At 38.8% G+C, this 24,721-nt stretch overlaps 1 protein-coding gene across 4 annotated transcripts in view; it reads left to right on the top strand.

Annotated features, from left to right (window-relative positions):
* ANO5 (anoctamin 5) overlaps positions 1–24,721 on the top strand; it is a 73,158-nt gene that overhangs the window by 1,541 nt on the left and 46,896 nt on the right. For 2 of the 4 annotated variants that reach the window (XM_053925233.1, XM_045194288.2), the window contains exons 2-3: positions 10,479–10,525; positions 20,305–20,352. In XM_053925233.1, coding sequence (XP_053781208.1) covers positions 10,479–10,525; positions 20,305–20,352 — 95 coding nt within the window. Of the gene's footprint in view, positions 1–10,478; positions 10,526–20,301; positions 20,353–24,721 lie in introns of all 4 variants that reach the window. The other 2 variants (XM_053925232.1, XM_045194287.2) reach the window with 1 other exon arrangement.

The following is a 24,721-nucleotide window of genomic DNA, read 5'->3' as shown; positions in this document are numbered from 1 at the left end:
GTCCCTACTCCCAGCTGTGGGCAGCCACTCATTTATTTACTATATAAAATTACCTGTTCTGGACACATACTGTAAACAGACTCATATAATATGTGCTATTTTGTAACTGGCTTCTTTTTCTTAGCATAATGATTTTGTAGTTCACCCACGTTATTCCTTACACCAATACATTATTCCTTTTTAGTGCCAAATAATATTCCATTTCATATATATATATATATATATATATATATATATATATACACACACACACACACACACACACACACCCCACACTTTATCCATTCATTGGCTGGTGGACATTTAGGTTGCTTCCACTTTTTTTTTCCTATCTGGATATGAATAGTCATGTACAGGCTTTTGTATGAAATTGTTTCTTGGGTGTATACCCAGGAGTGGGATTGCTGGATCAGGTAGTAGCTCTATAGTGAAAAATTTGAGAAACTATCAAACTGTTTTTCAAGTGTCTGCATCATTTTATAGTTCCACTCCATAAGAGTTTGAATTTTTCTACATCCTCACTAACATTTTTTATTATCTGTCTTAGTTATCACCATTGAAGTGGTTATGAAGTGGTATTTCAATGTGTGTTTTTTTAAGAGTATTTATTTTTAGACAGAGGGGAAGGGAGGGAGAAAGAGGGAGAGAAACATCAATGTGTGACTACCTCTCACATGCCCCCTATTGGGGACCTGGCCTTCAACCAAGGCATGTGCCCTGACTGGGAATTGAACCAACGACCCTTTGGTTCCCAGGCCAGTGCTCAATCCACTGAGCCACAGCGAGCCGGGGCTTCAGTGTGGTTTTGATTTGCATTTGTCAGGTAGCTAATATGTCAAATATCTTTTGCAATGCTTATTAGCCATTCATACATCTTCTTTGGAGAAATGTCTGTTCAAATCCTTTGCCCATTTAAAAAAAAAATTGAAGTATTTGTCATTTTATTATTGCTTTGTGAAAGTTCTTTATATACTCCATATCTATGATTTGCAAGTATTTTCTCCAATTCTGTACAAAGCAACTGCCCTGTTTTCAAATAAAAAAATAATTTAAGGAAAGAGGGAAAACTGTTGAAAACTTTCAGCTTTGACTAATGGCTTTGCTAAATGACGCAATAAATTTATCTAGTAGGGAAATGATTGGATTCACTGATGCAAAAGAATGAAATGACTTTTGAATGTATAAAATTAAAAGTCCCTTTCTACACTTATTTAGTGGTTTTCTTCTTTGCTGAGAATTACTTTTCGTTGTAATTTCAGTAATTTGAAGGCCTTAATAGATATTTTAAATTTAAAGCATTCGATAATTTTTTGTAATCAATCCTTTGAAGTAAAGCCGTGGAAAGGTATAGAAATAGATACGTCATTGAAGGAAGAGTGGAGGAAAAAATGCGAAGCATGTGACTATCTCTCTATAATGAAAAAAGATACCAACGTGGCGTTGCGGAGATTGACCGTCACTCTCTTTCAGGTGTCCGAAGTGTGGTCTCATTTAGCCTCAGGATGATTTTACTTACTAGAATGTGTACTTAAATCAGTATTACCCCAGCGTATGTTATATTGCAGCTTGAATCCGTCCCAGGAAGGTTTTAGAACTTTTCCCACAGGAATTTCAGTTTTTTTCTTTTCTTGGCAAAGGCCTTTGTAATTTATTTATGTTTCCTCTCATTGTGTTTGAAAGTTTGCCTCCAGTTTGGGTGGAAGTAGGAGAAAAGGATATCGATGTGGAATACCACGTGTATGTGGTGGTTGGTTCTGATGACTGCTGCTGCCCGGATTCTGGGCCATGTTTGGTTCATAGATCCGAGTCCAATCCTGGCACGGTAGTGGGGATGGGTGAGAGCGGGGCCTAAAGAGCAGGGTCCAGGCCACTCAGATGATACGTTTCTAAATGTTTTTCAATATGTCAGTTATGTTGCCAGGCTGATTTTACTACCCATTATTAAGACCTTTGTTATTACTAGGGTTGTATGAAAAATGCATTGCAGTGAGGATGTATTTTTTAAATTTTTTTAAAATTACAGTTGACATTCAGTATTATTTTGTGTTAGTTTCAGGTGTAGAGCATAGTGGTTAGCTAATCATATACTTTACTAAAGTGTTCCCCCTAATATATTACTGTATCCACCTGTACCATACATAATTATTACAATATTATTGACTATATTTTCGGTGTGTACTTTATATCCCCATAACTGTATTGTTATTACCAATCTGCACTTCTCAATCCCTTCACCTTTTTCATCCAGTCCCCTAATTTCCATCCCCGTTGACAACCGTCAGTCTGTTCTCTGTATCCGTGAGTCTCTTTCTGTTTTGTTCGTTTAGTTTTTCTGTAGATTACACGTGTAAATGAAATCATATTATATTTGTCTTTCTCTGTCTACTTCTCTAAGTATAGTGCCCTCTAAGTCCATCCATGCTGTCACAAAGGGTAAGATTTTGTTCTTTTTTATGGCCGAGTATTGTTCCTTTGTATATACGTACCACCACATTTTTATGTACTCGTCTATTGATGGGTACTTGGGCTTCTTCTGTATCATGGCTATAGTAAATAATGCTGCACTGAACACCAGGATGCATATATTCTTTTGAATTAGTGTACAGGTTTCCTTGGAAATTTACCCAGAAGTGGAATCACTGGATCATAAGGCAGTTCTATTTTTAATTTTTTGAGGAAACTTCATACTGTTTTCCACAGTGGCTGCACCAATCTGCACTCTCACCAACAGTGCACAGGGGTTTCCTTTTCTCCACATCCTCTCCAACACTTGTTGTTTGCTGACTTACTGATGATAGCCATTCTGACAGGTGTAAGGCAGTATCTCAGTGTGGTTTTAAATTGCATTTCTCTGATGATTAGAGACATTGAGCATCTTTTCAGTGTCTACTGGCCACTATATGTCCTCTTTGGAAAAGTATCTGTTCAGTGCCTTTGCCCCTTTTTTAATTGGATTGTTTGATTTTGTTTTTGATGTTAAATTCTCTGAGTTTTTTATAAATTTTGGATGTTAACTTCTTAGCAGATGTACCATTGGAAAATCTGCTCTCCCATTCAGTGGGTTGTCTTTTCATTTTGTTGATGGCTTTCTTTGTTGGGCAAAAACTTTTTAGTTTGATGTAGTCCCATTTGTTTAATTTTTTTTGTTTCCCTTGCCTAAGGAGATATATCAAAAAAATTATTGCTACAAGCAGTATCGGAGATTTTACTGCCTATTTTTTCTTCCAGGCGTTTTATGGTTTCAAGTCTTACATTTACGTGTATTCCATTTTGAGTTTATTCCCAAAAAGCTACTAAAACTGATAAATTCAGTAAAGTAGCAGTATTCAAAATAAATAACCAGGAATCAGTTGCATTTTTATACACCAATAATGAACTATCAGAAAGGGAAACTAATAAAACATCCCATTTACAATTGCATCAAAAAAAGAGAAAAAACCTAGGAATAAATTTAACAAAGGAGGATTTATTTTTAACATGAACAATTTAGTAAATTTTTGGAAGGCTGGTTTTAAATATATAGTTTGTTCCTGCAGTTCAATGACACAATTATAAAAACAAAAGTATTGAGACTTCCAGTCAAGATGGCGGCATAGGCAGACGTAGCTTGCCTCTTTGCACAACCACATCAAAATTACAACTAAAATGTAGAACAGCCATCACCCAGAACTGCCAGAAATCAAGTTGAATGGAAGTCTGACAACTATGGAATAAAAGAAACCACATCCATCCAGATGGTAGGAGGGGCACAGGGGCGGAATGGAATGGTCCCACACCCACAGGTGGTGGATAAAAATTCGGGAGGGGTATCTTGGGAGTGAGGAGTCCCGGCCCCACACCAGGCCCCCCAGCCCCGGATTCCAGTGCCAGGGAGATAAGTCCCCACAACTGCTGGCTACAAAAATCAGTGGAGATTGAGTTGGAAGAAACTTCTGGAGCCCCGGGCAGTTCTCTTAAAGAACTCATACATGGACTCACCTACTCAGACTCACTCCCTCTGAGCTCCAGCACCAGGGTAGCAGCTTACCAGGCACCAGTGTCATACAAGGAGAAACTGAAGTGTCTGGCATCAAGGCAGGCAGAGGCCATTGTCCCGTTTCTGAACCCTTGCCCCCCACAGAGCTGGCAAGCTGGTGCCATATCTGAGACTCCATCAACCTGGCTAACACTCTTTGACCCACCTTGGAGATCCCCAGAGACTCTGCCCCACGCAACATAAGGACCCACCCAAGCTGCTTTTCCGTATGAATGGCTGGTCTTAGATCATGTTACATAACTTCCTAGATTCATAGCTTGACTTCTCCTGGGAATCTGCAAACCCACCACAAGTAGCAACCATCTCATATTGCTTTATAACTCAGGCAGGGTGGCCCCGGGAAAAACACAGGTGATGGCTGACCTTGGCCTGCACCACCCTGGAAACCCCAGGGCCAGCACACCCAGTACACCTCTAGACCATGTTGGAGCACCACCACCCGGTCCCTACACAGCTGATCCTCCACAGAGGGTGGAAGTTGGTGGTCAGTGGTCACAGCCAATCCTTGCAGCGACTGGCCTGGGTAAAGTCTTCCCATTGATCTACCAAGAGCAACCAAGTCTCAACTTGATGTGTCTTGGGAGTGGACCTCTTTGCATCCATCTTGTTTGGGGCTCTCTGTGCTTCCTGTACTTGCATGTCTATTTCCTTCACCAAAGTAGGGAAGTTTTCTTTCATTATTTTTTCAAACAGATTTCCAATTTCTTGCTCTTTCTGTTTCACTGAGTACAAGAGGGGGGTGTACTCAGCCCACACAAAGGCCCACCTCAAGTACCCAGCTTGGGTGATAAGGGAGGCTGTGCCACTGGACCCTACAGGACACCTACCACATTAGGTCGTGCTACCAAGACACGGAGTCAAATACAGAGCTTATTTATTAGCTCTGCCTAATACATAAGAACAAACACAAGGAGGCTACCAAAACAAAGAGACAAAGAAACATCGCCCAAATGAAAGAACAAATCAAAACTCAAGAAAAAGAGCTAGATAAAATGATGATAAGCAATCTATCAGATGCAGAAGTCAAAACACTGGTCATAAGGATACTCAAGGAACTTAGTGAGGACCTCAACAGCTTAAAAAAAGATCCAGTCAGAAACAAACGATACACTAATTGAAATGAAGAACAGTTTACAAGGAAACAACAGTAGAATGGATGCAGCCAAGAATCAAATCAGTGATATGGAACATAAGGAATAAAAAAACAACCAATCAGAACAAGAAGAAGAAAAAAGAATCCAAAAAATGAGGATAGTATAAGCAGCTCCTGGGACAACTTTAAAAGGTCCAACATTCGCATCATAGGGGTACTGGAAGGAGAAGAGAAAAAGCAAGAAATTGGAAATCTGTTTGAAAAAATAATGAAAGAAATCTTCCCTAATTTGGTGAAGGAAATAGACATGCAAGTCCAGGAAGCACAGAGAGTCCCAAACAAGATGGATGCAAAGAGGTTCACTCCAAGACACATCATAATTAAAATGCCAAAGGTTAAAGATAAAGAGAGAATCTTAAAAGCAGCAAGAGAAAAGAAGTTAGTTACCTACAGGAAAGTCCCCAAAAGACTGTCAGCTGATTTCTCAAAAGGAACTTCACAGGCTAGAAGGGATTGGCAAGAAATATTCAAAGACATGAAAAGTAGGGACCCACAGCCAAGACTGCTCTACCCAGCAAATTTATCATTTAAAATCAAAAGGCAGATAAAGAACTTCACAGAAATGAAAAAACTGAAGGAATTCATCGTCACCAAACCATTATTATATGAAATGTTAAAGGGACTTATTTAAGAAAAACAAGAAGATAACAACTATGAACAATAAAATGGCAATAAATACATATATCTGTCAACAATTGAAACTAAAAAACTAAGCAAACAAGATGAACAGAGCCAGAATCATGGATACAGAGAGCATTTGATGGTTGCCAGATGGGGAGGGGTTTGGGGGAATGGATGAAGAGGTGAAGGGATTAAGAAGCACAAATAGGTAGCTACAGAATAGCCATGGGGATGTAAAGTACAGTGTAGGAAATATCATGCTAAAGAACTCATATGTATGGCCCATGGACATGAACAATGGTGTGGGGATTGCATGAAGGAGTGGGAGGTGCTAGGTGGAGGAGGGCAAAGGGGGAACAATTGGAACAATTGTTAATAGCATAATCAGTAAAATATAATTTAAAAATAAGAAAGAAAACAAGAGTGTTGGCTGGCCCTGGCCAGTGTGGCTCAGTTAGATGGAGAGTTGTCTGGTAACTGAAAGGTTGTGGGCTCGATGACCTTTCAGGGCACATATGAGTTGTGGGGTCTGATTTCTGGTCAGGGGGCATAGGAGGCAACTAATTGATGCTTTTCTCTCTCTCATCAGTGTTTCTCTCCCCTCCTCTAACAGCAATGAAAAAAAATGACCTAGGGTGAGGATAAGAAACAAAAAGTGTTGATTGCAGAAGGTTGAAAAATACTGGGTTACATAGTATCAAATTTTAGAAGCTACTTATATTTCTGTGTTTTAAAATATAAACATATTTCTTAAAATAAATTTACTGAAACAGGATCTTATATATTTATCTTATATATATTTGTATACATCTTTACTGAAAGCCTGAATCTTATATATTATGTATTTCCTAAATCACATTCAAAAAGTAAATATGAGAAAGGTAAACAATTGATTTACATGTGATAAGATTTCTCCCCAGGGAGACTGTTAACATTTTGCCTTTTGTCACACTAGTTAATATTTCTTGGATACGTTACATTTTCTGTTTATTTCCTTGATAATTGAACACATTAAGCAGTCAGTGATATTCCAGTCAGTTTTCCCACTGTCTAGTAGTTTTTAAAGTGTAATTCCAAGGGCAAAATGTAATAGAGCACTGAACTGGTTATGTAAACAAATGCTGCCATTAAAACGTCCGTGTTGCTGAAATTGAGCTGTTGACTGGTTGACATAGAAAGGACGTTCTGATTTGAAATATTTATTCTTCAGCTGATTTGCCGTACATTCAGCATCGGAAAATACAGCTTAAGGGTTTAACAATGGAAAAAGGCAGTTTTAAGGTTGAATACAAAGTTTGCATCTTTACAACCGTGTTAAACATTGTATTTAGCTAACCCACCTCTCCTTTGGTAATATGAATATTTGGTTGCACATAGAGTTGATCCTTGAACCACACGGGTTTGAACTGTGTGGGTCCACTTACATGCGGATTTTTTTCAATAAATAATCGTCAATGTTTTTCCTTCTGAGTCTCCTAATAATATTTTTTGGTATCTAACTTTATTATAAGAATACAGTATGTACTACATATAACATACAAAGTATGTGTTAATATGTGTTGACGGGCTTCCTGTGTTCATATGTGTTAATAGGCTGTTAGTTGAGATTTTAGACAGTCAAAAGTTATATAAAGACTTTTGATTGAGCAGGGTGGGTGGGTGTCAGTGCCCCTAACCCCTGCATTATTAAAGGGTCAAGTGTACTGTCATTTTAACCTGCTGGGAGGGGTGTAAACTGAGAAGATCATTTGGTAAATGCAGGGGCTATTTTTGGGCTCTGGATTTGCTGGAGTGTGTACTCTTAGTAATGTGCTTTCAGTGAAAACTTAAAGCTCAGTCTTCGGGCTGACTTTACGTTTAGTTCATATTTTATGATTCACCACAGTGATTGGTATTAATAAGCCCTTCATACCTCAGGTTTCTATCCCATTAGGAAGAGTGTAGTCATTTTCATCGATTTTAGAGGAAGTTGGAAGAGTAACAAAAAGCTGATTGAGAGTCGTGGGGTTCAAATGCTTGCCTCTTAGGCCTCTGTTTTGACAGGGTTTGTTGCTATGCACAGTTATTACAGCTTTATGCTTTGAGTGAGTGTGAAAGTGTGTCTGGATCTGACAGGAGTGAACATCTGATTTTGTGTGTCTGTGAGAAAAGGAGAGTTAGTGAACACTGTATAAGAGGGAGCATCACGTTGGAGGTAATACATCTTTCCTCTTTAATGTTCGGCTTTTCCAAAAATGGATACCGTTTACACAGTATGCTCCACCTGGCTCTCAGGGACTTGCGGTCTTGTAGAGGGGTCATCACTGGGCTAGGTGCCGGGAGAGGGCTGTGTTCACGGTGCCATGGGACAGGTAGGGGGCTAATCCAGGGGGTGGATGAAGAGGTTTCAGGCACGGCCTGAAAGGAGGATGTCAAACTGATACAATGTGAAAAAGTAGCAAGAGTTGGCCTAGGAAGAAAACAGTTCCAGGGAAAGCAAGCAGCAAAGCATAAGGGAGAACTAGTAGGATTAGGAGATAATTGGGAGAACTAATGCCCCTTTTCCACATTCTCAAATAAATACCATGTTTCAAGTTCCAATAGCAGTTTGAAAATATTTTTGACTATATGTTAAATGCAGCAAAAATAAATAAATAGATGAAGGAGATTCTTGAAACACTTTCTCTTCTAAAAAATAAAATTATAAAATACTATGTGTCAACTGATGGCGGTTGGCACCAAGTCAGTGCCAACAAACTTCGGAACCGCAGTTTGATGTGGAGTGAAGAAGGAAACTTTATTCAGTGATACAGCGCTGCTACGGAATAGCTCAATAGTGTTATAGCTCAATGACAAGCAGCACAGAAATAGAGCAGCATGGCTATAGTGTGGCCCAGTGTCAAGAGACCCCAGGGCCATGCCCCTCTCCTGCTAGCCAGCTCTGCTCTGGTCTGCTCCATCTGCTCCCGTGTCATTCACTCCACTCTGCTCTGCCTCTGTGTGCTCCACTCTGTTCCACTCTGCCCAGGAGTCACCTTTGGTGTTGCAGCTCCAGCCAGGGGATGCAGTCTTCCGTGGAAAGGGAAAGTGCACACTCTGAGCCAGAGGGGAGCTGGCTTATAAAGACAGAAGTCCCTGCCCCTGGCCCCTGATTGGTCTATCCTACAAAAGAGGTCTCCAAAAATCCTTGCAGTTTGGTGCAACAGGCACTGTTCCTAATTGGTCAGAAGGGAGACACTCTGATTGGTTGGGGAAGATGCTGATGGGGGTATAACTGCACAGTTCCACTTGGAGGGAGAAAGTTTCAGTCCTATTGGTTGAAATAAATTTCCAAACTCCTTTTTAAGGGCTGGCTCCGATGGCACGAACACAGATCAGGAAGGCAGTTTGGTGCAGGAGGCGGGCAGCTTAGTGCAGCGTTCTCCTCAAGTGCAGTTGTGTGCGAGGCTCCTGTATAGAAATGGCTGGGAGTTTTGTTGTCGTTTGTTTAATCTTCCAGGAACCTTTCTTTGTAGGTATCATTTTTCTCAATATCAACATCTATAACCCCTAGCCTAAGGCTTGAACTTGTTTGCTCTGTACTTGGAACTCTACTCAGTTATTCTGGGTAATAGTGACCGTTTTTGTCTTGGAGAATGAGAGGCTTCCCAAGTCAGTTCTCAAGTACCGTACATTGAGAGACAAAGCATCTATATTTTAGAATCCAATTCTTTATTTACTAGATTGATGTCTTTTTGATTAAAAAGTCCAGTGAGAGATGGTTAAGACATTATGGAGTTTTGAAGTGTACATTTAAACAGTACTATGATGATACTATATAATGTTTCATATTTTCAAATAACTTTTACTTATATATTAAATCTTATAGACGAGAAAACCTGCACTAAAAAAAGCTAAGTGATATAGCTATAGTGGCAGTCTGTTTTCCTGCTTTCCTGTTAACTTTTAAAATAACATCCTGTAACAAAAAGATTTGAATACAAAAGAAATTATTTTATCTTTATTCTGACACTCTAAAATGTATCCCAAAGAATTTAAAACAGTTTTGAAAATCAACAAAAGAATAGAACACATCCTGATAATAATAACAACGTCGATCAGAATAACTGACATTCATTGACCTCGTGACCTTGTGAAGCACTGCACATGCACTATCTAATGGAATGCTTGCACAGACCTTATGAGATATACATTGATGCCACTTAAGTGATAGTTGATAACTTTTACATTATGTTGTATTCTGAAGTTGCTTTGCTAGCAAGCAGGTTGGGTCAACTTTGGGAAAACATGCCGATAGAGTATTAAATCTCACACAGGAAGAACTAAGAGATAACAGTGGACATCCTACTGGACATTTTCCTCCCAGCGGTTTCGTGTCTATGTATTTAATAACTGCACTTATGCCAGTTAAGTTTATGTCTTAGTTGGCGCGATTATATCCTACCTGTCAGTATTTGACGTTTTTCTCCTAGCTTATGGACAGGTTTTGGTAATGACTTACTGTGGAGGCTGCTTTGAACAACTTAGCTCCAGGAAGATCATGGGAAGAAGATCATTTTCTTCCAGTGTTTTTTAATTTGAACTTTTTTGATTGATTTTTGAATTGCTATCTTCTCTATATGCAAGCTCTTAACATATTCTGATCAATTGGCCATTTTAACATTTTTTTTTCTTTCTTACTAATTTTAGAAAGAAGAACCAGTAGGGAAGCAGACTATGTTTTTGAAACGAACGAGGTAAGTTAAATATACACTAGCTTCCTATGAGTCGGAACAAAGAATGAGACTAGGTTAGAAACGTACTTCATGTGAATACTTAGGTCTTTGTACCTTGGTTAGTTACTCATACTGCATTGTATTTCATCTTCTAACCTGTTCACTTTTTAGTAAGTAAAGCAAATTCCATGTTCCGTGCAGATTTAGTATTGGGACTCTCTAGATGTTATAAGGGAGCAAACATAAGCTCGGGTTTCTTTTCAGGCTCCCTGTGAAATAAACTCAGAATACTAAGACTTTATATGCAAGATAATAGTATTTTCCTTAGCACTAATGCAGGAGTAGAATTCAGGTGTAGCATGTGACAGCTTTTTATGTTACAGGCGTTAGTATGTGATTAGTGCTTATCGGTGACTATGCCGGGGTTCCAGGGACTCAGCCTGAGTTAAGTAAACATATTAAATACAATACTAAATAATAAACACACTATTTATAGAAACACAGAATTTTCTTAGCCAAAGGCTCTATTTTATTTACATAAACTTGCAAAAATATACTGACAGGATTTTTTATGTACAGAATACAAGCATTCCGAAGGTACTTAGGTAAATTAATCTTTCTGGTAGGCTCTAACTGACTGAAAGCAGGGCTTACAGAGGTGTGTGTCCTTGCATTGGATTAGGGCTACTCAGCAAGATTTAAACAACAAAAGATTCTTTAAACATGGCTTTTTAGGAATGACTGAAATTCCCACCGCGGGAAAGAAAGCGTGTGGGAGTACATTGGCCGTGTGCGAGTTAGCTGAGTAGACTGTTGGAGAAGCTGGCTGATTTAGGAGTCCCAGCAGTTCTGTGTTTCCTTTAAAAGCTCAGTGACCAAAATGCTGAGAGAAACAGTCTGAGAACTGAAGGGACTACGAAAATCATGTCGTCCAGTAACTTCTACAGTGTAATTTGTAGACCGCCTGAACAAGAAGTATATGAAAAATTTCTTTAAAATGCAGACTCTTGGGCCCAACCTCAGATGACTAATTCCTAGTCAGGGTAAGGGTAAGAAGTCTAGACTTTTCAAAAGCACCCAGGTGACTCTTACTGCCATTCATTAAAGTCTGAAAGCCACCGTCGTAAACTGGCGTCCCCACAACTGAAGTGATGTGACACAGAGGACGTATTTATTGAGGAAGTAAATCAAGACAGTTATCTAGAAAGTAAAGAACGTGAAAAATTAGTTTCCATGCCCTTAGAGCAGACTGAGGAAAGATGTATCCTACGGGAGTGAACCAACTTAGACGATAACGTACTGTCATTCTCACTTCGCTCCTATTGACGTCATAATAATACACGCCTCACGGACCTTTATATGTATTTCTCAGGTTAACTTCCATCGCAGTTCACATTCTGGGCTCCTGTGTGTAATTTTCATACTTACATATGGCCTAGACTCACACTTCTGTAACAGGAAAATAACTTCATGTCATATTTATGCTGTTCCTTGTCCCTTTGCACATTTCAAAAACAAGGCATATCACTTCCTTGCCTTCATCCGCAGGTCTTCAGGTCAAACCATTTTGTTCAGATTTTTAAGGCTTTACATTTGGCTTGTCAAACTCAGAGAAATTCAACTACAGGATGTTAGTAATATCACGTGTCATGGTTTTGGGGGGTTTTGTTTTTAGTGGCGCTGAAATTGAACTATTGACTGGTTGCCATGGTAAAAATATTCTGATTTGAAATATTCACTCTTTAGCTAGTGTACAGTATGTTCAGCATTGGAAAAGGCAGGCCCTGGGAAAATGTGTCTCTCCCACACTCATCTGCATGGAGTCAGCGGGGCAGCCGGGGCTTTTCACTCTCCTCAGTAGCCAGGTGCTCAGTTCTTTTCTGCTGGGGTGTTGTCGGGGGTAGCCCGGTGGAAAGCCAGGAGTTTCACCTCTGTCTGGAAGTAGAGAAGCCACCCCCACTCCACTCCCTGCCATGGTGACAGTGGAGGCCATGTAGGGAACAGAAAGGAGGCACCCATGCACTTCCCAGCCAGGCTGGGACCAGTGAAGGCCTAATGGTAAGCTTGAACTTCTGCCTGACCCAGCAGTGACGGGAAACCCTTCTAACACCCCGGCACCCCTTCACACGCACAGAGGCTGAGCCGGAGACCAGGAATTCTGCCCCCACTGGGTTACAAGGCATCACAATGCTTACCCCACCAGAGTGGTGTCAGAGAACACTTAGCAAGTCTTCTGCTTTAGTGACACAGAAAATTTAAATAAAATCTAGAGTCTTATAACACAATACTCTACAAGTTTAGATTTTTATAGAAAATCACCCATAATACTAAGGACCAGAAGCATATCAACTGGAAGGAGAAAAGACAATCGACACATACCGATGCTGAGGTGACAGGTGTTAGAATAACCGATTAGGGTTTAAGAACATCTATCATACAGACGCCTCAATGAGCAGTTGTGATCGTGCTTGAAACATAAAAACAATAGAAAGTCTCAGCAAAAATGCAACAAATTTTAAAGAAGAACATACAGGAAATTGTAGAGTAACTGCAATTAAAAAAAAACCCAACTCAGCAGCATGTGGGATGGATAGAGGAAGGAGTCACTGAATCTGGAGATAGAGTAGAAATTATCCAGTGTAAACAGAAGGAAAAAGAAAATAGAAAAAGGCGAACAGAGCTCCAGGCCCCTCTGGGACTGTAACAGAAGATCTTGTACTTGTGTTGTTGCAGTCCTAGAATAGGAGAGAGTAGGCTAAAAAATAGGAGCTGAAGGAATCACAAACAGGATAAACCCAAAGAAATTCACAGCAATTACTAAAACTAGTTCAGAAAACTAAAGGCAAGAAAAAAATACCCTGAAAGCAGTGAGAGAACAATGCCTTAACTCTAGGGGAAGGTACAATAATTAGATGAAAGTAGTTTCCTCTCAGAAACGTGGGGAAGTAGAACAGTTGTTCCAGGTGCTCAAAAAAAATGCCAATCGAGAATGGTATAACCGGTGAAAATACCCTTCAGGAATAAACAGAAAATCAAGCCATCCTCAAAAGAAGGAAGATTAAAGAAACTTTTAAGCAGCACATTTGCCCTAAAAGGTTAGCCAAGAGAAGTTCTTTGACAGAAAGAAAATGATGAAATAAGAAGTTTTTTAATGTGGGGAAGGAGGGGAAAGAAACAGAAAGAGTAAAAATATGAGTATACAGTGGACTTTCCCTTTGAGTTTTCAGTTATGTTTGACAATTAAAGTAAAATTTTTTAACAATTTCTGATATTCTCAATGTGCACAGAGAAGTATTTAAGAAAATTATAAACAAAGAGGTTTGGGGTTTTAAATGGAAAAGAGGGTTATATATTTCACTTGACAGATAAAACATACACATTGTATATTGTGATAAATAATGTGTATATATATAATGTAATATCAAAATCTGCATAGAGATACACTCAGAAACTATTTCGATAAATCAAAATGGAATTATAAAAATGGTTCCAATAACCTACAGGAAATCATAAAAAATAAACTAGAGAAACATAATGGAACAAACAGAAAACAAAACAAAAATAAAATGGCAGAATTAATTCTTAATATATCAATAATTATATGAAATGTAAATAGTCTAAATACACCAATTGAAAGACAGTTTTGCAAAGTGGATTAAAAACATGAAAGTTAAAGGATTAAACTATATATTGTGGCTGAAAATGTATACAAACATTAATAGAAAGGTGGAGTACTAAATGAATATATATGAAGTACACTTTGTAGCAAAGAACATAACCATGGACAGAGCAGGACATTATGTAAGGATTAAAAGTGTTCATCCAGCATTCAGTTATAGCAATGCTAAAGTGGCATGTACCAAATAGTAGCATCATCATATGTGAAGCAAAAAAATAACAGGATGGAAAGGACTAATACACAAGTCTGTAATTGCAACTGGAGACTTCACTCCTTTCTCAACAATAGGTAGCACAACTAAAGAGAAAAGCAGCAAGGATATACATCAACCAACAGGATGTAATTGATATTTATAAACTAATAAGAGAACACACATTTATTTCAAGTCCACATGGAACATCTGCCAAGATAGACTATATCCTGGCCCATAGAACAAACCTCAACAAATTGAAATCATAGAGTGTCTTTGATCCCAGTGGAATCACACTAATCAGTAGTAGAATGATAACAGGAACATCAACAATTGCAAACTAAACAACATACTTCTAAACAATCCATGAAGGAAAGTCTCCAGGAAAAAACAAAGCAAAACGTTGAACTGAACCTAAAAATGAATATGCAACATACTGACATTTGAGGGTCGTAGCCAAAACAATGCTGAAAGAAATTTACACCACTAAATGTTTATGTCGGTAAAGAGGAAAAGCCTAAATCAATAATAAGCTGCTATCTCAAGAAATAACAGAAAAATAAAGAACAGAAATCAATTTAAAATATTAGAGAAAATTATTGAAACAAAAAGTTGGATCTATGAAAAGGTAATAAAATTGACAAACTTCTAGCTAGACTGACCAAAAAGGAGGGGAAGGAGGGGAGGGAAGAGGAGGGAGAAGACAGGGAGAGGAGAGGGGAGGAGACATAACCAAAAACAAATAAAACAAGGCATATCACTGTAGACTGCAGATACAAAAAAGCTAATAAAGGAACACTAAGAATCCACAACCCATTCAATATGAAATAATTTGAAAGTCCTATAATTGTTAGGAAATCCAATGTATAATTTAAAAATTTTCCCCAAAGAAATCTTTAGGTCCAAATCATTTCACTGAAGAATTCTACCAAATGTTTATTTAAAGGATAGTTAGTGCCAGTTTTATACAATTTCTTCCAGAAAATGTAATAGGAATAAGCACTAGCCCAATTCATTTTAGAATTCATTTCAGAGGCTTCCATTACCCCGGCACCAAACCAAGCAAAGACAGCACAAAAAAAGGAAGACCAGCTTCCCTCATGGTTGGAGACACACACGTCCTTAGTTACATATTAACTAGTAAAATATGAAAAGAACTTAGTGTCATAACCCAGTGGACATAATTTCAGTGATGGAAGGCTTATTTGTTATGCAAAAATCAATTGAGATACTTCATCACATTAAAAGGCTAAAAAAGTAAAACACATGATTTTATCTATTTTTTCAGGGGAAGAAATATAAATTCAGTGCCTGTAGCTACACAAATTCTCAGAAACTAGGAACTTCCTTACCTAATAAAGAACATGTAGAAAACACCTGCTGTGACATCCCATTTAATGCGCAAGACAGAACGCTGTCCCCTGTGATCGGGAACTTGGTGAGGCTGTCCTCACCTTCCACTCCTGTGAACCCTCGCACTGCACGTGCCTGCAGTAAGGCCAGGAAATGAGAGGGTCATGAATCTATAAAGAGTAAATAGGGCTTTTCCTATTTGCGGATGACATGATGGTCTAAACGGAAAACCAAGAAATCTACGAAAAAACCAAACAATAGCAAAAACAACAAAACAAAAACCCTGTCTCTACTTTTTAAGAAGTGAATTTCATACAGAAATTAATTGCATCTCTATTTAAGATCAGTGAACATGTGGAAGCTCAAAATGTATATAGGTTAATGTAATTCTTATCAAAATCTCAGCAAGACTTTTTATGTAGACAAGATTTTTCTAAAATGCATATGGAAGGGGAGAGGACTAGTCAAAAAACATAGGAATGACCCACGGACACGGACAACAATGTAAGGATGGACTGGGGGAGTGGGGGGCGGGCTGGGAGGAGGAGGGCAAAGGGGGAAAAATTAGGACAACTGTAATAAGTAACAATAAAAAATAAAACGTATGTGGAACTGTAAAGGAAGTAGAAGGGCTAAAACAATTTTGAAAAGAGAAGGAAGTAGAAGGGAGCGCTCTCCCCAATTTAAAGACTTATTAGCTGCATTCTTATTTTTAAATTTTATTTTTCAGTTACAGTTTACGTGCAATATTGTTTCAGTTTCAGGCATACAGCTTCTGACAGGTGTGAGGTGATATCTCATTGTGGTTTTAACTTTCATTTCTCTAGCCCTGGCTGGTGTAGCTCAGTGGATTGAGTGCCGCCCTGCAAACCAAAGGGTTGCTGGTTCGATTCCCAGTCAGGGCACATGCCTGGGTTGCAGGCCAGGTCCCCAGTAGGGGGCACATGAGAGGCAAACACACAGTGATGTTTCCCTCTCTCCCTCATTTCCCCTCTCTCTAAAAATAAGTAAATAAAATCTTTTAAAAAATTCATTTCTCTAATCAAAGTCTGTGGTATTTGCAGAGAAGCTCATAGATATTAGTTAGAACAAAGTCTGCAGAAATAGCCCCACACAAGTACAGCCAAATGATTTTTGGACAAATGTGCCAAAGCAATTCAATGGGGGATAGCCTTTTCAACAAACGGTGCTAGAGCATTTGAATAGTCATAGGGAAAATCATGAACTTCAACCTAAGCCTCACATCTTGTGTAAAAATTAATGCAGTGTTGATCATAGATTAAAACTATAACATGTTTTGAAGAAAATCTTTAGAAACTAGGTCTTGGTGAAGAATTCTTAGACATGACCCAAAGGCATGATCCTGTTAAGAACAAACAAGCTACTGACTGGCAGTAAATATTTGCACGTCATACATCCGATAGAGGGCTCACATCTATGATATATGAAGAAACAGCGAAGCCCAATATTGTTAAAAAACAAGCAACCCACGTGAGCGAAATGCATGATGAGATATTTCTCTTTATAAAGGGGATATGTGGATGGCAAATAAACACATGGCAAAGTGTTCAGTATCACTAACCATTAAGGGATTGCAAAATTAGACCAAAGTGAGATATCAGTAAACCCCTCTTAGAACAGCTAACATGGAAAATAGTGCCAATACCAAATACTGGTGAGGACACAGAGAACCTGGATCCCTCATACATCGCTGGTGGGAATGTAAAGTGCTACAGTCACTCTGGAAAACTGTTGAGCAGTTTCTTTACAAACTAATCATACACTTACCAGTATGTAGTGTGTGATGAGTAATTACACTTAGTAATCATATCCTTGGGCATTTATCACAAAGAAATGGAAACTTACATTCACACAAAAACCTGTGCACAAATATTGGTAACAGCTTTATCTGTAGTAGGCCAAAGTGGAAACAGCCCAACTGGCCTGTAGTAGGCGACCGGTTAAACAAACGGTGGCACCTTACTGTGGAATCCTGCCCACCAGTAAACAGGAACCACCTAGAAACACACAACTACTTGAACGGATCTCCAGAGCATTTTGCTGAGTGAAGGGGGAAAAAGATCTCAAAAGACCACATACCGTATGATCCTGTATATAAAGCACTCTTGACATACAGAGATAGAGGACAAATTAGTGGTTGCTAGGGGTTATAGATGTTGAGGGAGAGGAAAGTAGACATAACTTTAAAGGGGCAGCACCAGGGGGAATCTTCGTGATGGAATAGCTCTGTATCTTAATTGGGCTGCTTCATATATCTATATATCTATATATCTATATCTATATCATATATATCATATATATATGCTATCATATATCATATGTATATATCATATATATCATACATACATATGATACGATGACAGCCCTGTGAGCATACATTGTACTCACGTCCGTTTCCTGGTTTTGACGTTGCGCTGTAGCTAGGTAAGGTATAAACATCGGAGGAAACTGGGTGGGGGTACATAGCATCTGTCTGTACTATCTTTGCAGATTCCTGTGAATCTGTAATTATCTTACAGTAAAAAGGAAAGTGGATACAACTTATTCTACATTCTTCAGTGCCAACTTGATTTGCTTTTATTCACACTCAAATGCTGAAGTGAAAACTACGTTGCAGTCAATTTTTTTAAAAAGGCATATTAATAACAATGTTCATTCAAGCTTTGGTTTGAGTCAGAGATGGCTAGAATCATTCAGTTTAGTCCACTCACAAATTTAGAGTTATGATGAATATTTGGGTCTTTTTATAAGACAGAAGAATATGTAGAAATTCCAGGCTCACTATTTTAAAATTGTTTTTTACTTTCAAAGGATATTATGTGCTTTTATGATTGCTTAAACTTTAAAAGGACTAAATTCTAAAGTGTTACCATTGATTTATAATGGATGTAGGTCAACATTGAACATTGTTATAATCTTTTGGATATCCACAAAATGAATGTGAATCAAAAATTATGATAAATCTATTTATTATATGATCGCACTAGAAATGAAGCAGAAATTAACTTTCAAAAGCCAACGTTTATTGAGAACTTCCCATGTGTTACCTTATTTAATCTCACTGTACAGAAATTGAGCCATATAATGGTTAACTTGCTCAAGTTTACATACATAAAATAATTAGATTTGCATAATTAAAAAAGGTTTTGAAGAGTCTATAAGCTGAGGCTGTAAATTGGCTTATTGTTATATCCACAAAATGCTGGTGCCGGGGTTCTGAACCCAGGCAGACCGAGTTTAGAGCTGTTCTCTCAATCACTCCACAGTAGTACCTCTTTAAGATGCTGTTTTAGGAGCCCTGTCTAGAAGTACTTTTTTTCTGAATATCAGTCTCCAAATCATTGCTTCTTATGTTTACAATATTCAGGATGACCACTCAGTTTCTATAAGATTCATAGATTTTCTGTATATTTCCACGTTCTGTTGCTAGTGGAACTTTGTGTCATTCATCCATTTACTCATTGCATTACGTTTTATACCATTTCATTCAATTCCTTAATGGTTGGAGGCACCCTGAGACAAGGCCACTGAAGAGGGGAATGTAGAATTGAGAACAGCATAGATATTTCTTTTCCTCAGACTAAGGTCAGTGAGAAATGAGACAGTGAAATACTCAGCAAAAAGTATGAAAGAACCTATGTTGTTTTATTTTACATTTTGCAAACAGAACACCACAGCTTTCGAATAGAAAGATACAACAAACTCATTTTTCCTAAAGTGAAAAATTATAAAGTGCCTAGCCTGATTGCTTTTGTAATATTTAATATGTTTTTTTGTACCCTCCTATAAGTAAAACACCTGATTGATCTCTAGCATAACAGAAAACACTACATTATAAGGAAGCTGCAATATGAAGCTGCAATAAATTTATACGTTGTCTTAAATGCAGACATGTAGATGCACAACTTATTATCAGAGGCTACTATTTCAGAATTAAATGATCAAGGTATTCATTAGCTTTATTTGATACCTGACTCTTTTAGGTGAGTTAATGGAATTCTTTCAAGGTCCACAGGCAACTGGAATCAAGTATCAGTGAAATAGGACTTTAAGCATTATTAACTCATAGACTCAGTTTTCCCACAGCTCTTCCCACTATTTCAGTATAACTTCAATATCATCAAATGTTTGTAAGGCCTTAAATAGTCGATTAATCCTTCCCTTTGTTTTGGTCCTGTCGAGGATTCAGCATCATTAAAAGAATGGAGATCCTTGCTGTTGCTCTGTAATATAGTAGTTCTTAACCATTTATTGTGTCTCAGGGTTTTTTTTTTTTATCATTTGATAAAGCTACCTCTGAAATTCTCATTCTCTCTCCAGCTCTGTCTTCACACACACTCACACACACCCACACCCACACTTGCATGAATACACATGCACACATATACACATACGTATATAGTTGTGCATTTCATTTCAGGTGTTTCACAGCTCCCCTGAATTGCTGGATTAGTATTTCTGTGTGGAGAAGCTAGAGCTTTGGTTTTTGAAAGTTATATCCTCCCCATTTGCATTATTATTAACAGCATTGTATCTTCCCCATGGTGCTATTAGCAGAGCCTGAGCAGCAGAGAGACCAGCTTTCTCATCAAGGAAGAACCAACGGTGAGCAGCAATCAGTACTATTTTTTCCTCTTTTTAAATCAAATTTATTGGGGTGACATTGGCTAATAAGATTATATAGGCTTCAAGTGTAGATTTCTGGGGTACATGATTTGTATGTTGCACTGTGTGCCCACCACCCAAGGTCAGATCATCTTCTGCCATCAGAAGATATTTGGCCCCATTTACCCTTTACTACCCCTCCCTTTCCCTCTGGTGATGTGTCTGTGCTGTCAGTTTCAGTTTTGTATCCCACGTATTAGTGAAATCATATGGTTCTCAGCTTTTCTTTCTATTTCCCTTTTTCTTTTTACTTTTAAAATTCTCCTTCACACTTTTTCTTTTTTGAAGTATATTTTATTGATTATGCTATTACAGTTGTCCAATTTTTTTCTCCCTTTTATCTCCCCCTGCCCTGTATTCCCCTTCCCTCCAGCATTCCCCCCCCCCTTAGTTCATGTCCATGGGAGTTGTACATATAAGTTCTTTGGTTTCTTCATTTCCTATACTATTCTTAACCTCCCCCTTTCTATTTTGTACCTATCAATTACGCTTCTTACTCCCTGTACCTTTTCCCCCCACTCTCCCCCACCCCCTCCCCACTGATAACCTTCTGTGTGGTCTTCCATTTCTGTGATTCTGTTGCTATTCTAGTTGTTCGCTTAGTTTGTTTTTGTTCTTTTAGGTTCAGTTGTTGATAGCTGTGAGTTTGTTGTCATTTTACTGTTCATAGTTTTCATTATTTTGGTTTTTTTTAGTTAAGTTCCTTTGACACTTCATATAATAAGAGCTTGGTGTTGATCAACTCCTTTAACTTCAGCTGCCCTTCCATTCTAAATGATAGCTTTGCTGGATAGAGTAATCTTAGATGTAGGTCCTTGCTTTTCATCACTTTGAATACTTCTTGCCAGCCCCTTCTTGCCTATAAGGTTTCTTTTGAGAAATCAGCTGATAGTCTTATGGGAAATCCTTTGTAGGTAACTGTCTCCTTTTCTCTTGCTGCTTTTAAGATTCTCTCCTTATCGATAATCTTGGGTAATGTAATTATGGTGTCTTGGTGTGTTTCTCCTTGGGTTCAACTTGTTTGGGACTCTCTGACCTTCCTGGACTTGTATGTCTATTTCCTTCACCAGACTGGGGAAGTTCTCCTTCATTATTTTTTCAAGTAAGTTTTCAATTTCTTGTTCTTCCTCTTCTCCTTCTGGCACCCCTATGATTCGGGTGATGGAACGTTTAAAGTTGTCCCAGAGGTTCCTAAGTTTCTTCTCATTTTTTTTTGAATACTGTTTCTTCATTCTGTTCTGGTTGAATGTTTATTTCTTCCTTTGATTACAAATCATTGATTTGAGCTCCAGTTTCCTTTTCTTCACTGTCGACCCCCTGTATATTTTTCTTTATTTCACTTTGCATAGCTTTCATTTTTTCCTCTATTTTGTGACCATACTCAATCATTTCTCTGAGTATCCAGTGTTTTGAACTCTGCATCTGATTGGTTGGCTATCCCCTTGTCACTTAGTTATTTTTCTGGAGTTTTGATCTGTTCTTTCATTTGGGCCATATTTCTTTGTCTCAGCACACCTACTATAACTGATTACTGAGTTCAGGAATTGAACTCAGCACAGCTGACTGGTTATAAGCCTTAGGTATTCACCAGAGTGGAGCAATGCACTTCACTGCATTGTGGCATTATATGTGGGGGACGGGTCAGAGAGGGAACAATGCCATTTGCTCAGCTCTTGCTCCGCTTTCAGTCACTTCCCCCACTACCCACAAGTGAATTGGGCCCTTCTGGTGCTGATTCCTGGGTGGGTGGGCTTGTGTATTTTCTAGGACCCTGTGGGACACTCCGATGGACTCTCCTGGGAGTTTCTCCCACCGCTGCAACCCCCACAGATTTTTACAGCCAGAGGTTTTTGAAGCTTTCTATTTCCCCTCTGGAGCCCTGGGTTGCGTGGTCTGTCTTGCTCCTCTGTTGTTCCTCCCAGTTTATCTGCACTTGAATGTGGGACTTCTTGGTCCGCCAGCCACCTCGCCCTCCCAGTCTGCCAACTGCCGTCTTGCCCCACGTCCTCTCTGCCTCAACTGCCTGTCTCCGTCCCTCCTGCCAGTCTGGATGAATGTGTCTTCTTTATTCTTTGGTTGTCAGACTTCCATACAGTTCGATTTTCTGGCAGTTCTGGTTATTTTTTGTTTTTCAGTTGGTGGTTGTCCTTTTTGTTGTGTGAGCAAGCAAAGCATATCTACCTGCGCCTCCATCTTGGCCAGACACCCACACTTTGTCGCTTTTTCTGACTGACTGATTTCTCTTAGTATAAATTCTCAAGGTCCATCAATGTCACAAAACAAAAATCAAGAAAATGGTTAAATGAAAGTGAACATTTTGTCCCATTACTTTGCAAGGTGTGTTAGTTCTTGGTAAAACTGATTACTGAGTTAAGGAATTGAAATTGTGGTTTCTTCTGGCCATGCCTGACATCTTTTGTCATTTTAGGGGCATTCTTCTCATAAATTGAAATGTATTTTCACATGTGAATATTTATTTCCTTGAATTTGACGGTACATGGTCAATGGCATCACTACAATTTCTGTGCACTGGTCTTCAAGGGACAGTCTTAAAGCTTAGTGTTTCACTGTGTGTTCTTCATGGTTCACTGTAGGTATTTGCAAATATTTTCATGTCTGGTTATTCATTTAATACTTTACACTAGAAAAACAGAAAATTTCACACAGCTATTACTGTTTGAGGCTCCAGTTTAAACATAGGAATGCGTGGACCACAGAGGCTGGGGATGTGAAATGCACTCAAAGCAGTCTTCAAGGCAGTTACGCATGCACTGGCAAAGACAAGGCCATCGCTGAATGCACAAGCATTGGCAGATCAGGATCTGGTCGCACGTAACTGGGGATTCTCCAAATTCAATTCTGCTCACTAAATTGAAATTTATGTACAGGTCATTAGAACTGAAGAGAAACTCAGCAATTGTATAGGACTGAGACAAAAAAATTTTTTTCAAGAAGGGGTATTTTATCAATGATGTTTAAAATTTGCTGGCAACTGACTTTTTGTTGGTCTTAACATTTTATTTTTGCTTGCACCAAGGGTGCACTGCACCTAGGACTCAGCCCTGGATGATGGTTCTATGTCTTTATTGCCATTTTCTGATGGTTAACAGGGTCTGCCTGGTAACAGTACTAAACAGAGGACACTGTGTTTGTCATAAATCAAGGCACACTAGCTGCTGTTTAACAGCTGTGGTCTGTCATTTTTAATATGAAAAATAGATACATTTATTGAAGAAAATACAAGGACCATTGTACACAGGACAATGATGCCTCAGTCCCCTTCAAAGTAGGCACCTTGGGACCTCACACAGTTCTCCCAATCGCCATCAGCTGCCCTGTCATATTTTCTTGAATCTCATTGATGGTCTGAAATCTCTTCCCTTTCAAAGGTGATTTGAGTTTGGGGAAAAGCTGGACATCACAGGGCGCCAAATCTGGGCTGTGGTGGGGCTGTCACCTGGGCGATTTGATGTTTCACCAAAAGGTTCTGCATAAAACATGGTGCATGAGCGGTGCATTGTCGTGATGAAGCTGCCGACCACCAGTTGCCCATAGCTGCAGCCTTCTGACTCATCCAGATAGTTCTGTGGAGGAATGTAGGACTGTTCAAGCTTGGTGCAATATTTGATGCAGATTCGTTGCTCTACTTGCTCAGTCATTTTGAGTGCGACAGCCACATAGTGCACATGCTCACTCAACACTGTCTACTACCCCCACTGACCAGTGCAGTGATGTCGTCCTTGTTCACACATGCACATTGCAGTCCACTCTTTTTGGCTGCCAGGTTACATCTGTGTCGGACAAACCGTTCTCATTATATCAACAATAGCTGGACATTTTCTGGACACAATACACACACATTTTTAAGAGGAGGAAGGGGTCCACAAAGGCAAGTAGGTAGGAGCTCATGAAAGTCACAACGTGGCTCTGCATGGCCACAATTCATTTGTTTCCCTTAACAATTCTGTAATAAATTTAGGGAAGACATCTGAGAAAAACAGGAGCTTGTGAATCTCATGAAAGATCCCAAGAAAACCAAAGAGCTGAGGTGAAGAATTTTAGCAGAAGAATATAGTTTAAAATGTGCTTGATACAATGACCAACATCTATCATGTATCTGTTGTGTTTTCAGATAACAGCAGTATTAACTCATCTACACTTGGTTGGCTCATCACTGTACAGAGTAGGGATTTTGGCTTCCAATAGTCACCAGTTGCTTTGGTCTGTTTAGTGTATTCCAGGAACTTTTCATGATGAGACTGGTATTATTGATAATTTTATTATATTATTTATCATTTCCATATATTAT

This window comes from Desmodus rotundus, chromosome 5 (genome assembly GCF_022682495.2).
Source record: "Desmodus rotundus isolate HL8 chromosome 5, HLdesRot8A.1, whole genome shotgun sequence".
Taxonomy (NCBI): domain Eukaryota; kingdom Metazoa; phylum Chordata; class Mammalia; order Chiroptera; family Phyllostomidae; genus Desmodus; species Desmodus rotundus.
The sequence above is the reverse complement of the archived record's forward strand: the minus strand, read 5'-3'. Positions and strand labels throughout refer to the sequence as shown.